The sequence below is a fragment of the Symphalangus syndactylus genome, chromosome 13 (genome assembly GCF_028878055.3).
Source record: "Symphalangus syndactylus isolate Jambi chromosome 13, NHGRI_mSymSyn1-v2.1_pri, whole genome shotgun sequence".
Classification (NCBI taxonomy): Eukaryota; Metazoa; Chordata; class Mammalia; order Primates; family Hylobatidae; genus Symphalangus; species Symphalangus syndactylus.
In genome coordinates this window covers 117,792,417-117,805,517 of record NC_072435.2, presented here as the reverse complement: position 1 = coordinate 117,805,517, position 13,101 = coordinate 117,792,417, and the positions used below count along the sequence as shown (strand labels likewise).

At 50.9% G+C, this 13,101-nt stretch overlaps 1 protein-coding gene across 2 annotated transcripts in view; it reads right to left on the bottom strand.

Moving 5' to 3' along the window:
• Positions 1-13,101, bottom strand: part of BCL7A (BAF chromatin remodeling complex subunit BCL7A) — a 40,363-nt gene that overhangs the window by 9,829 nt on the left and 17,433 nt on the right. For both annotated transcript variants that reach the window (XM_055236992.2, XM_055236993.2), the window contains exon 4: positions 8,521-8,688. In XM_055236992.2, coding sequence (XP_055092967.1) covers positions 8,521-8,688 — 168 coding nt within the window. The remainder of the gene's footprint in view (positions 1-8,520; positions 8,689-13,101) is intronic.

Sequence of the window (13,101 nt, the reverse complement as noted above, 5' to 3'; positions counted from 1 at the left end):
ACCTGTAATCCCAACACTTTGGAAGGCCAAGGTGGGAAGATTGCTTGAGCTCAGGAGTTTGTGACCAGCGTGGGAAATATAGTGAAATCTCATCTCTAGTTTATTTATTTTTTTAAAAGAGAGGGGCCAGGCCAGGCATGGTGGCTCACACCTGTAATCCCAGCACTTTGGGAGACCAAGGCAGGCAGATCACTTCAGGTCAGGAGTTCGAGACCAGCCTGGCCAACATGGTGAAACCCCGTCTCTACTAAAAATATAAAGTAGCTGGGTGTGGTGGCGGGCGCCTGTAATCTCAGCTACTCGGGTGGCTGAAGCAGGAGAATCGCTTGAACCCAGGAGGCAGAGGTTGCAGTGAGCCGAAAATCGCACCATTGCACTCCAGCCTGGGTGACAGAATGAGACTGTCTCAAAAAAAAAAAAAAAAAAAAGACAGAGAGAGAGAAATCATGTTATTGTTATACTCTATTTCATAATACATGTTTGCTTTAACATAAACATTTAAAGTTTTTACTAGAAGAGTTGCCCATCTGTGGCTTTGCATCTGACCACAGCTCCTTTTCTGCCTGGCACAGTGGGCTCTGCAGAGTGGTGAGGGAGGTGGGTGCCCCAGATGTAGGCTTAGAAATCATGAAGGTGGCCAGTCGCCCAGAGACTCACGCTGACCCATGCTGGGCAGAGAGGTGCCCGGCAGAGGCCTCTCCTGAGAGCCAGGCCCTAGAGCTTGGTGGGAACTGGCCTTGGAACCCACAAAGCATTCAGGAGCTCAGGGCAGCAGCCGATTCTCTGGGCGCTGCGGTGCTGGAACTCACCCAGGGAAAATTATTTTCCTGGGGCCTAAATTTAGTCCAGGGAGCTTGGACAGGAATTATGTCATTCCCTGAACTCACATAGCAGTAAACAAGTTCAAAGCAAGGTCAACAGCTGGTGGCCGACCTGCCCCGTCCCGGCAGACAGCACGCACCCACCTGGGAAGGCCACACGGGTCTGTCCTTGTGCCCTTCCCATGGGCAGCTTGGGCAGCAGGCAGGTGGATCCTAGCTGAGCAGTGCAGGGCAGCCATGCAGGCCCAGGGGCCTGGGGTGGCCAGAGAGGACCCTGGTGTGGCTCCCACCTGCATCCCACCAATTTAGCATCTGGTGGTGGTGGTGAGAAAGTAGCAACCAACTGGACACACTAACTCAAAACATAATTCCTGCTGCGGAGCTCAAATCGGGCTTCTAGAGCAAAGGAGACACACACCCCCAACGTGGGAGAAACAAGGCCACGGCCAGAAAGAAACCAGGACGGGAAAGAAGCAGGAATGCGGCTGCACAGGAAGCCCATGTCTGTCCTTGGGACCCCCGCAATCGCTCCCCCTACAGAAGGGCAGACAAGGCAACCCCGCAGCTCCCAGACCCTCCGCCTAAGCCCCAGCTCCAGGCCAAGCACTTTGCTGGCGTTCTCGCCCCCTTCGCTCCCAGCGAGGGAGGCAGCTTCTGTTTATCCCATTTTATTTTCTGTTGAGACAGGGTCTCGCTCTGTCGCCCATGCTGGAATGCAGTGGCACGATCATGGCTCACTGCAGCCTCTACCTCCTAGGCTCAAGTGATCCTCCCACCTCAGCCTCCCGAGCAGCTGGTCGTCCCATTTTACAAACAAGGAAGTAGGAGGGTGTGTAGAGGTGATGTTGCCTGCCCAAGGCCACACAGCTGGTGAGTGTCCACCTGGATGTGACCACAGCCCTCATCTCACGCCCTCTGCCTTCTGCCTGCAGAACCACCTTCCAGGGAAGCCTGGTGGGCATGCTGGGATCACGGGGGCCATGAGGGGAGGTGAGAGGGGACGACACATACTGTACCCAGTGAAGGCTATGGCAAAGCCACTAGGGCACTGGGTCTCAGCAGGGGGTGATTTTACCGCTGCCCCCATCCTGGGGACATTGGTTAACAACTGGAAACATTTTGGTGGAGGCCAGGGATGCTGCTCAATGTCCCGCAATGCACAGGATGGCCCCCCACAATAAAGAAGGATCCGAGACTGGATGTGGTGGCTCACGCCTGTAATCCCAACACTGGGAGGCTGAGGCGGGCGGATCACCTGAGGTCAGGAGTTTGAGACCAGCCTGGGCAACATGGTGAAACCCTGTCTCCGCTAAAAATACAAAAATTAACCAAGTGTGATGGCAAATGCACGCCTGTAGTCCCAGCTACTCGTAAGGCTGAGGCAGAAGAATCAGTTGAACCCGGGAGGCAGAGAGGTTGCAATGAGCCCAGATTGCATCACTGTACTCTAGCCTGGGTGACACAGCGAGACTCCGTCTCAAAAAAAAAAGAATGATCCGTCCCCAAATGCCAGGGGTGCTGAGGCTGAGAACCCCTGCACTAGTGGTGTCATCCTACCTATGACTTCTCGGGGGAAAAGCCAGGCAGAACCTGTGACATTCTGAGTGCATATGCAGCCTCTGACTAAATGGTTCCACTTCCAGGGACGCAGCCTGCAGAGCCACCTGCACCTGGGCAAAGATGGAGAGAGATGAGGGTACCAGACCCCCCGCATGACTGCATGTGCAAAACAAAAGACAGGAACACCTAAGTGACCATCACTAAGGGACTGTTCAAATAAATTATGGCACAGTCACAGATTTGAACGGGAAGTATTATAGTTGATATGGAGAATGGCATGAACCTGCAATCTCTGCCTCCTGGGTTCAAGCTAGTCTCCTGTCCTAGCCTCCCAAGAAACTGGGATTACAAGTGTGCAACACCACGCCGGGCTATTTTTTGTATTTTTAGTAGAGATGGGGTTTCACCATGTTGGCCAGGCTGGTCTCAAACTCCTGACCTCAGGTGATCCACCTGCCTCAGCCTCCCAAAATGCTAGGAGTACAGGCATGAGCCACCGTGCCTGGCCTCTCCAGCATATTTGAAGAGCCAATTGCTTACCCCATTGAGCGAGGGAGGCCTTCCAAATTCCTGTTATTTCCAGCTTTCTTTCCCAACACTCCCTATTTTGAGCTCTGTGGTCCTGCCACACCACACTTTCTTAGTTTCTTCTTCTTTTTCTTTCCTTTTTTTTTTTAAGACAGGGTCATGCTCTGTCATCCAGGCTGGAGTACAGTGGGACGATCATGCTCACTGCAACCTCCACCTCCCAGGCTCAAGCAATTCTCCCACCTTAGCATCCTGAGCAGCTGGGACTACAGGCGCATGCCTATAGTTTTATGTATTTTGTGTATATTTTTTATGTATTTTGTGTATTTTTATATATTTATGTATTTTTATATATTTTTTATGTATTTTGTGTATATATTTTTTTACACGTTTCACTCTCATTGCCCAGGCTGGAGTGCAGTGATGTGATCTCGGCTCACTGAAACCTCCGCCTCCTGGGTTCAAGCAATTCTCCAGCCTCAGCCTCCCGAGTAGCTGGGATTACAGGCGCTTGCCACCACACCCAGCTAATTTTTTGTATTTTTAGTAGAAACGGGGTTTCGCCATGTTGGGCAGGCTGGTCTCGAACTCCTGACCTCAGGTGATCTGCCCACCTCAGCCTCCCAAAGTGCTGGGATTACAGGCGTGACCCACTGTGCCCTGCCTAATTTTTGTATTTTTTGTAGAGATGGGATTTCACCATGTTGCCCAGGCTGGTCTCAAACTCCTGGGCTCAAGTGATCTTCGCCTCAGCCTCCCAAGTAGCTGGGACCACAGGCATGTACTACCACATCCAGCTAATTTTTAAATTTTTTGTAGAGACAGGGTTTCACCATGTTGCCCAGGCTGGTCTCGAACTCTTGAGCTCAAGCAATTCACCCACCTTGACCTCCCAAAGTGCTGGGATTACAGGCATGAGCCATTGTGCCCAGCCAGCCTGCCTCCTTTCTAATACCAGGTCAAGACAGCAACTCCTCCAAGAAGCCTTCCTGGAGGCCCCTCAAATCCCTTTTTAACTGTGTCCATCACAGCAGTGACTATGAACTCAAAAGCCCCATGAGGGGCCAGGCAATACCACAAATGAATCAAGTGGGCTGTTTGATTCAGACATAGACAAGCTTCACAAATAAAATGTTAAGAAAGACTCTCTTCAAATATGTACTTTTCCAGTTTTCTTAAAAAAATAGCCTTCTCAGCCTAGGCGCGGTGGCTAACGCCTATAATCCCAGCACTTTGGGAGGCCGAGGCGGGTGGATCACCTGAGGTTGGGAGTTCAAGACCAGCCTGACCAACATGGAGAAACCCCGTCTCTACTAAAAGTAAAAAATTAGCCGGGCGTGGGGGCGCATGCCTATAATCCCAGCTACTCTGGAGGCTGAGGCAGGAGAATCACTTGAACATGGGAGATGGAGGTTGTGGTGAACCAAGATTGCACCATCGCACTCCAGCCTGGGCAACAAGAGTGAAACTCTGTCTCAAAAAAAAAAAAAAAGCCTTCTCCAGACTTTTTCTTTTCTACCTTCACTTTTAATAGAGAAATACCTTCAAGAAACATCTTGGCTGGGTGTAGTGGCTCACATCTGTAATCCCAACACTTTGGAAGGCCAAAGTGGGAGGATCACTGGAGCCCAGAAGTTCAAGACCAGCCTGGGCAACACAGGAACACCTCGTCCGTACAAAAAAACTATAAAAATTACCAGGGCATGGTGGTGCATGTCTGTAGTCCCAGTTACTTGGGAGACTGAGGCAGGAGGATCACCTGAGCCCAGCAGTTCAAGGCTGCAGTGAGCTGAGATTGTACCACTGTACTCCAGCCTGGGCAACAGTGAGACCCCATTTCTTTTTTTCTTTTTTTTTTTGAGACGGAGTCTCGCCCTGTCGCCCAGGCTGGAGTGCAGTGGTGTGATCTTGGCTCACCACAAGCTCCGCCTCCTGGGTTCACACCATTCTCCTGCCTCAGCCTCCCGAGTAGTTGGGACTACAGGCACTTGCCACCACGCCCGGATAATTTTTTTGTATTTTTAGTAGAGACGGGGTTTGACCATGTTAGCCAGGATGGTCTCGATCTCCTGACCTCATGATCCACCCGCCTCAGCCTCCCAAAGTGTGGGGATTACAGGCGTGAGCCACTGCACCCGGCCAAGACCCCATTTCAAACAAACAAACAAAAACCAAGAAATAGTCCGGGCGTGGTGGTTCACACCTGTAATCCCAGCACTTTAGGAAGCCGAGGGGGGTGGATCACGAGGTCAGGAGATTGAGACCAGCCTGGCCAACATGGTGAAACCCCATCTCTACTAAAAATACAAAAATTAGCCAGGCGTGGTGGTGCACGCCTGTAATCCCAGCTACTCAGGAGCTGAGGCAGGAGAATCGCTTGAACCTAGGAGGCAGAGGTTGCAGTGAGCCGAGATCACGTCATTGCACTCCAGCCTGGGCAACACAGCAAGACTCCGTCTGGAAAAAAAGAAAAAAAAAACCCAAGAAATATCTTAATTTTCCTTTTAAAATCTACAGTAAGAAAAACAATAGTGGCCATGAGGTAACACAGGGCAAGCGGCCTTTGGCCTTGGTTTAGAGAGAAAATAGGGAAGGGTCTCTTCTGCTTCAGCTGGTAACCGCCCCACGGAAAAGCAGGCCCGGTATTGTCAAAGCTGATTCTTCAAAAGAAGCTAGAAGTCAATCCTGTTTTAAGCTCAATTTTTAAATTTTGACATCACATTCAAATTTAAAAAATGATACTGCAGGGTTCTGTATAGCCAGACTCTCACACCACGGGCTGGATGGAGTCTGTCCGCACCTCTGCCAATGAGTCCTTCGTTCCAGTGTCTGTCTCCCCTGCTGACCTATGGGTTCTTGGGGTGCAGAAAGCAGAGTGCAGCTATGACTGGGGCCCTGGCGCCAGCCCAGAGCCTCTTTGCACAGGGGTGCGGATCAGCTCTGTAGTAGGGGATGGCCTTTCTCCTAGAACCACACTGGCTGCTCCCAGGACACACGCCCTGAGCCCTGGGGTGGCCCTAGCTGCAGGCTGGTCACATTTGCCACTCCACATTCCATTCTCGCCAGCTCCTCGTGGGTGTGCAAGGCGCTCCAGACCTGGCCTGCCCTCCCCAGACCCGCTCAGCCACTGCTCTCCCTCCAGGTGCCCAGAGTCACCCTCAGGTCCACACTCACCCCTATGTACTGCCCAACACAGGCTCTCCCCTCACCTTCAAAATATACCTCCATGTTAGACCATCCGGAATGCTGCTCATTTTCTTAGATGCAGTAACAGTATTTGTAATTCTGTAAGAGAATGCCTTTTTTTTTTTTTTTTTTTAGCAAGGTCTCACCCTGTTACCCAGGCTGGAGTGGTGCAATCACAGCTCACTGCAGCCTCGACCTCTCAGGTTCAGTCGATCCTCCTGGGACTACAGGCGCATGCCACCATGCCGGGCTCATTTTTATATTTTTTGTAGAGATGGGGTTTCATCTTCTTGCCTAGGGTGGTCTTGAACTTCTGGGCTCAAAAGATCCTCCTGCCTCGGCCTCCCAAAGTGCAGAGATTATAAGCATAAGCTACTGTGCGCAGCCCAGAATGTCTTTACTTTTAAAAGACACGTGCTGACATGTTTAGGGATGAAATGTCCTGAGATCTGTAACTTACTTTCAAATGGTCCCAGAAAAACTACAAAGCAAAAGAAACCCAAGAGCCAACAACTGCCAAGTGCAGCAGGTGGATATACAGGATGGTATTAAGCCATTCTTTTAATTTTTCTGTAGAGACTCAAAATAAACACACACACATATATATCTTTGTACACATTCACACAATCACACACACACTCTCACACAATCACCTCATCATCTGTTCTTCATCCTTCAAATCATGTCACCCAAGCCCCCAGTGGCTCCCGTCTTACCATGAAAACCCAGGCCAGGCAGTGGCCTTATGAGCCCCCCACACCTGAGGCGCTGCCTCCTGTCTGACCCCATCTTATTATTATTAACTTTTTAAAAATTTTCTGAGACAGAGTCTCGCTCTATCGCCCAGACTGGAGTGCAATGGCACAATCTCGGCTCACTGCAACCTCCGCCTCCCGGGTTCAAGTGATTCTCTTGCCTCAGCCTCCTGAGTAGCTGAGATTACAGGCACATGCCACCACACTCCACTAATTTTTGTATTTTTAGTAGAGACAGGGTTTCACTGTGTTGGCCAGGCTGGTCTTGAACTCCTGACCTCAAGTGATCCACCTGCCTCAGCCTCCCAAAATGCTGGGATTACAGGTGTGAGCCACCGTGCCTGGTGCCCATCTTATTTTCCAGCTCCTCACTCACTCTTACCTTTGCTCACACTGCTCTCCTCCCGGATCCCCACATGGCTTGCTCAGTTGCCCAGTTTGAGCCTTGTCTTGTTCAAAGGCTGCCCCGACCACCCCATTTAAAATTGCAACTCCCCAGGTCATTCAGCAAGATCTCCCCACCCCTTTCCTACTTTATAATTCTCTGCCACACTTATCTTCCTAATACTAGGTTGTCTGATTTTTAAATATATTTAAAATTTCTTTTTTTTTTTTTTTTTTTTTGAGACGGAGTCTCGCTCTGTCACCCAGGCTGGAGTGCAGTGGCACAATCTCGGCTCACTGCAAGCTCCGCCTCCCGGGTTCACGCCATTCTCCTGCCTCAGCCTCTCCGAGTAGCTGGGACTACAGGCGCCCGCCACCACGCCCGGCTAATTTTTTGTATTTTTAGTAGAGACGGGGTTTCACCGTGGTCTCGATCTCCTGACTTCGTGATCCGCCCGCTTCGGCCTCCCAAAGTGCTGGGATTACAAGCGTGAGCCACCGCGCCCGGCCATATATTTAAAATTTCTTATTAATATAATTATATTTTGAGCCAGGGTCTCACGCTGTCACCCAGGCTGCAGTCCAGTTGTGTGATCATGGCTCACTGCAGCCTCCAACTCCTGAGCTCAAGGGATACTCCCGCCTCAGCCTCCTGAGTAGCTGGGACCACAGGCACATGCCACCATGCCCAGCTCATCTTAAAGCATTTTTTTGTAGAGACGGGGTCTTGCTATGCTGCCCAGGCTGGTCTCAAACTCTTGGCCTCAAGTGATCCTCCTGCTTCAGCCTCCCAAAGCATTAAGATTATAGGTGTGAGCCACCATGCCTGGCCAATTGTTTGATTTTTATTTATTTACTTGTTTTTGAGACAGGGTCTTATTGTCACCCAGGCTGGAGTGCAGAGCCATGATCACGGCTCACTGTAGCCTTGACCTCCTGTGCTCAAGTGATCCTCCAACCTCGGCCTCCTGAGCAGCTGGATCACAGGTGTGTGCCACCACACTTGGCTATTTTTTTTCTTTTTTGGTAGAGATGAGGTCTTGCTATGTTGCCCAGGCTGGTCTTGAACTCCTGGGCTCAAGTGCAGGGATTACAGGCATGAGCCACTGCACCTGGCCTGATTTTTTTAATTCCCCCAGGAGACCATGTACTCCAGGTGTCACCTCTCTTTACTGTCTCCTTGCTGGGGCTGGCACATGACAGGGCCTCCTGAACACTTAGCCACAGACAGCCTGAAGGCCGGTTATAGGGAGGCCATCAGAGCCCCACCTCCAGAGGCCACGTACCTTCAGCTCCTGGGTGCTCCTTCCCATCAGCCTGGGCCTCATCTGCCTTGGCCTCGGTGCCGTCGCTGGGCACAGCTGAGTTGGGCTCTGGAGCGGGGCTGGAGTTGCTGCTGTTCTCCTGTTTGATGGGGGAGGCATCTGCGATGGAGCTCTGGTTGCTGTTATCGTCTGTAGGGGGTGGGAACAGAACCACAGGATGAAATCCCACAGCTGCCAAGGATGGGTAGGTTGGAGGGCTCGGCATCCCTGTGCCTCAATGCCCAGAACCCCATGGCAGCTCTCCCAGGGAGGGGTCTGGTTATCGTTTTTTTGGTTTGTTTTATTTTTGAGACGGATCTCACTTTGTCGACCACGCTGGAGGACCGTGGTGCAATCTTGGCTCACTACCTCCGCCTCCCCGGGTAGCTGGGATTACAGGCACTCGCCACCACGCCTGGCTAATTTTGTATTTTTAGCAGAGACGGAGTTTCACCATGTTGGCCAGACCCATCTGGAACTCCTGACCTCAGGTGATCCACCTGCCTCGGCCTCCCAAAGTGGTGGGATTACAGGCGTGAGCCACTGCACCTGGCCGTGTGGTAGGGGTCTGGATACTGGATACTCCTCCTCCTGGGACCCCTGAGCTCACTCCCACCCCCCGACCCCCACCCACCCACCCAAGCACCACAGCCGCCCCATGTGTCCAGAGAGGCAAAGAATTCCAGCACTGGCCTGACCTTCCCCACACTGAGCCAATGGTACCCTGTGTCTGGAGACAGCCAGCTGGGGATGGTGGCCTAACATATTTAAAATCCTGGGGGGACATTTGAGGCCTCATTCTGGGTGTAGAAACCAGACACCTTGTGTGTCTGGCAGGGAAGCGATACAGAAGACACGGCATGGTCCGTGAGGCAGGATTGCCAAGACGTTCTGTCTGACTGCATCCAGCCTGGAGCCGAGTTACACTTGATAGGAAATAAAAGGGAGAGAGACAGCGGGAGGTGGCACATTCCACGGGACACGTGGTCCACTCCCTTAAAGTCAGTATCATATTTAAAAAAAAAAAAAAAAGTTGGGGGAGGGGAGATGACGTTAGAATAAAGAAAGCTAGGAGACTCGACTAAATATGATGTATGGAAATTATTTGGATCCTGTTTCAAACGTGCCAGCTGTAACACTTTGGAACAATTGGGGAATTTGAATATGGTCTGGGTTTTAAAAGCTATTAAGGAACTGTTGTGGCCGGGCGCGGTGGCTCACACTTGTAATCCCAGCACTTTGGGAGACTGAGGTGGGCGGATCATGAGGTCATGAGATCGAGACCACAGTGAAACCCTGTCTCTACTAAAAATACAAAAAAATTAGCCGGGCGTGGTGGCGGGCGCCTGTAGTCCCAGCTACTCGGAGAGGCTGAGGCAGGAGAATGGCGTGAACCCGGGAGGCGGAGCTTGCAGTGAGCCGAGATTGCGCCACCGCACTCCAGCCTGGGCGACAGAGTGAGACTCCGTCTCAAAAAAAAAAAAACAAAAAAAAACAAAGGAACTGTTGTTAATTTAGTTAGAAGTGATCATGGGACAGTGGGTATGTAGAAACGTCATATTTTTAGCAATGCATGCTATGACGTTTAGGTGCAGACTTGAATGTCATGAGGCAGGAAAATTTACCAGAAAATGCTTCAGTGCAGGCTGCAGGCCACTGTCAGGACTCTCTGAACTTTTACACTTTTTTTTTTTTTTTTTTGAGATGGAGTCTTGCTCTGTCACCCAAATTGCAGTGCAATGCCGCGATCTGGGCTCACTGCAACCTCCATCTCCCGGGTTCAAGCAATTCTCCTGCCTCAGCCTCCCAAGTAGATTACAGGCGCCCGCCACCATACCTGGCTGAGTTTTGTATTTTTTAGTAGAGACGGGTTTCTCCATGTTGGCCAGGCTGGTCTCGAACTCTTGGCCTAAGGTGATCTGCCCACCTCAGCCTACCAAAGTGCTGGGATTACAGGTGTGAGCCATCGCACCCGGCCACTAGCTGTGTATTTTTTACACAGCTATGTGTAAAATGTGAATTATATTTTAATTACAAAAATTTAACACATTGAAAAAATAGATGAGACAAATACGGCATCATGTTCATGAAAATCAAGGTGGAGTGTACAGGGGGATCGTATTCCTCTCTCTACTGTTCTTGACAACAAAACCCTTCACAATACAAAGCAGAAAGAGAAGGGGTAATTAGGCAATGACATTGACAGTTGGGCTAGAGGCAGAGCTGGGGCCCGGGCTACACCTCCCCTTGTCCTGCGCCCCCTTCTCAGGCACAGAGTCACTCTATTTATTTTTTTGAGATGGAGCCTGTCACCCAGGCTGGAGTGCAGTGGGGCGATCTCGGCTCACTATAATCTCCACCACCTGGTTCAAGCGATTCTCATGCCTCAGCCTCCCAGGTAGCTGGGATTACAGGCATGCACCACCATGCCCAGTTAACTTTTGTTATTATTATTTTTTAGTAGAGACGGGGTTTCGGCCGTGTTGGCCAGGCTGCTCTTGAACTCCTGACCTCAGGTGATCCGCCCGCTTCAACCTCCCAAAGTGCTGGGATTACAGGAGTGAGCCACCACGCCCAGCCATTTATGTATTTTTTGTTTTTAGAGACAGGGTCTTGCTCTGTCACCCAGGCTGGAGTACAGCAGCACAATCATAGCTCACTGCAGCCTCAAACTCCTAGGCTCAAGCCATCATCCTGCCTCTGCCTCCTGAGTAGCTGGGGCCACAGGCATGTGCCACTGCATCTGGCTAATTTTTAAGTTTTTTGAGATGGGGTCTCACTATTTCGCCCAGGCTCTCTTGTACCCCTGGGCTCAAGTGATCCTCCTGTCTTGGCCTCCCAAAGCACTGAGATCATAGGCCTGAGCCACTATGCCCGACCTAGGAGAGTCGTTTTAAACAGAAGAGACCCAAGTGGAGGTTTCAAAACCAAAGCAGCCTTTCTGGGGGCCATGCTCACCTGGGGCGCCGGCCACTTTTGTAAACATGAGAAACAGACAGACACCCCAACAGACCTGGGCACTTGCCACCGTGCCAGGCACTGGGCAAAAGCATTTATGATCACCTCGTGGAATCCTCCCCACAACCCGTTGGAAAGGCACCGTTACCACCTTCACTTTCCGGAGGGGGAAACTGAGGCTGGGAGCAGCAGAGCCACTTGCCGGACCCATCTGCCCAATTCCCAGCCCCACGCCCCTCCTCTTCCTCAACCTGCCGAGGAAGCACCAGGCAGTCAGGCGGCCCCACACGGGTAACCTGGATCTGATTTTAACTATACTCTGGGGTGCTCGTTACACAAAAGCATCCTCTTGTGAACTCCGGGACTTAAAAAAAAAAAAAGAAGGATATGTGCTCCCCGATTTCTCCCTTGAGAAAATCTAAACTTCCTACGGTAAGCATGTGTGCAAGAAGCTGGCCCCATAGGTTCCTGAGGTTGTGTTAATTAATGACAACGAGCACTAATGTTTAACGTCTGGTCTAGCCTGGTAGCCTGGTAACAGCGTGACCCCGATACTTGGGCTAACTTCAGCTGAGTCTTGTGGACTAAAGGGCCCGGGGCACCGCCCTCTCCTTCATCTCCTGCTGTACCCATCCTCCCACGTGAAGCCTTCCAGAAAACTTGCCCGGCCCACACCTTTCCCTGACCTTCCCATTTGCACACTCTGCAGTCTGACTGGCTTTTAGCTGCACATGCACTAAAACGAAAATGAGAAAGTGAACAGGGCTCCTGTGTCTGGGGACCTGGTTTGTTCAGCATTCTAGATTTTTCTGGAGGAGAGTTCGTTCAGGTCACAAATCTGGATCTTTTTTTTTTTTTTTTTGGAGACACGGCCTCACTCTCTTGCCCAGGCTGGAGTGCAGTGGTGCAATCTTGGCTCACTGCAACCTCCTCTTCCCGATTCAAGGGATTTTCCTGCCTCAGCCTCCCGAGTAGCTGGGATTAAAGGTGCCCGCCACCATGCCCGGCTAATTTTTGTATTTTTAGTAGAGGTGGGGTTTCACCATTGTTTGGCCAGGCTGATCTCCACAACTCCTGACCTTAAACGATCCTCTCAACTTGGCCTCCCAAAGTGCTGGGATTACAGGTGTGAGCCACCACGCCCAGCCACAAACCTGGATTCTGTCTTCAAAGGACCTCAAATGCCAGCAATGGCACTGGAAGTTATGAACTTGCTAACCATGCATGTTACTTTACCTCACTGGGCCTTAGTTTCTCCGTCTGTAAAATGGGGTTGGTTATTAGACTCAAATGAGGCAATGATGTAACGGGCTTAGCACAATACTTGGCACATTGTGACGGTTTCATAAATGTAAGCTGTTAACATGCCAAGGTTTTTAAAAGTTTTATTATAGGCTGGGCACAGTGGGTCATGCCTATACTCCCAGCACTTTGGGAGGTTGAGGGAGGAGGATTGCTTGAACTCAGGAGTTTGAAAACAGCCTGGGCAACATAGCAAGACCCTGTCTCTATTTTTGAATAAAATAATTTTTTTTTGGAGTCTTGCTCTGTCGCCCAGGCTGGAGTGCAGTGGCGTGATCTCAGCTCACTGCAACCTTCGCCTCC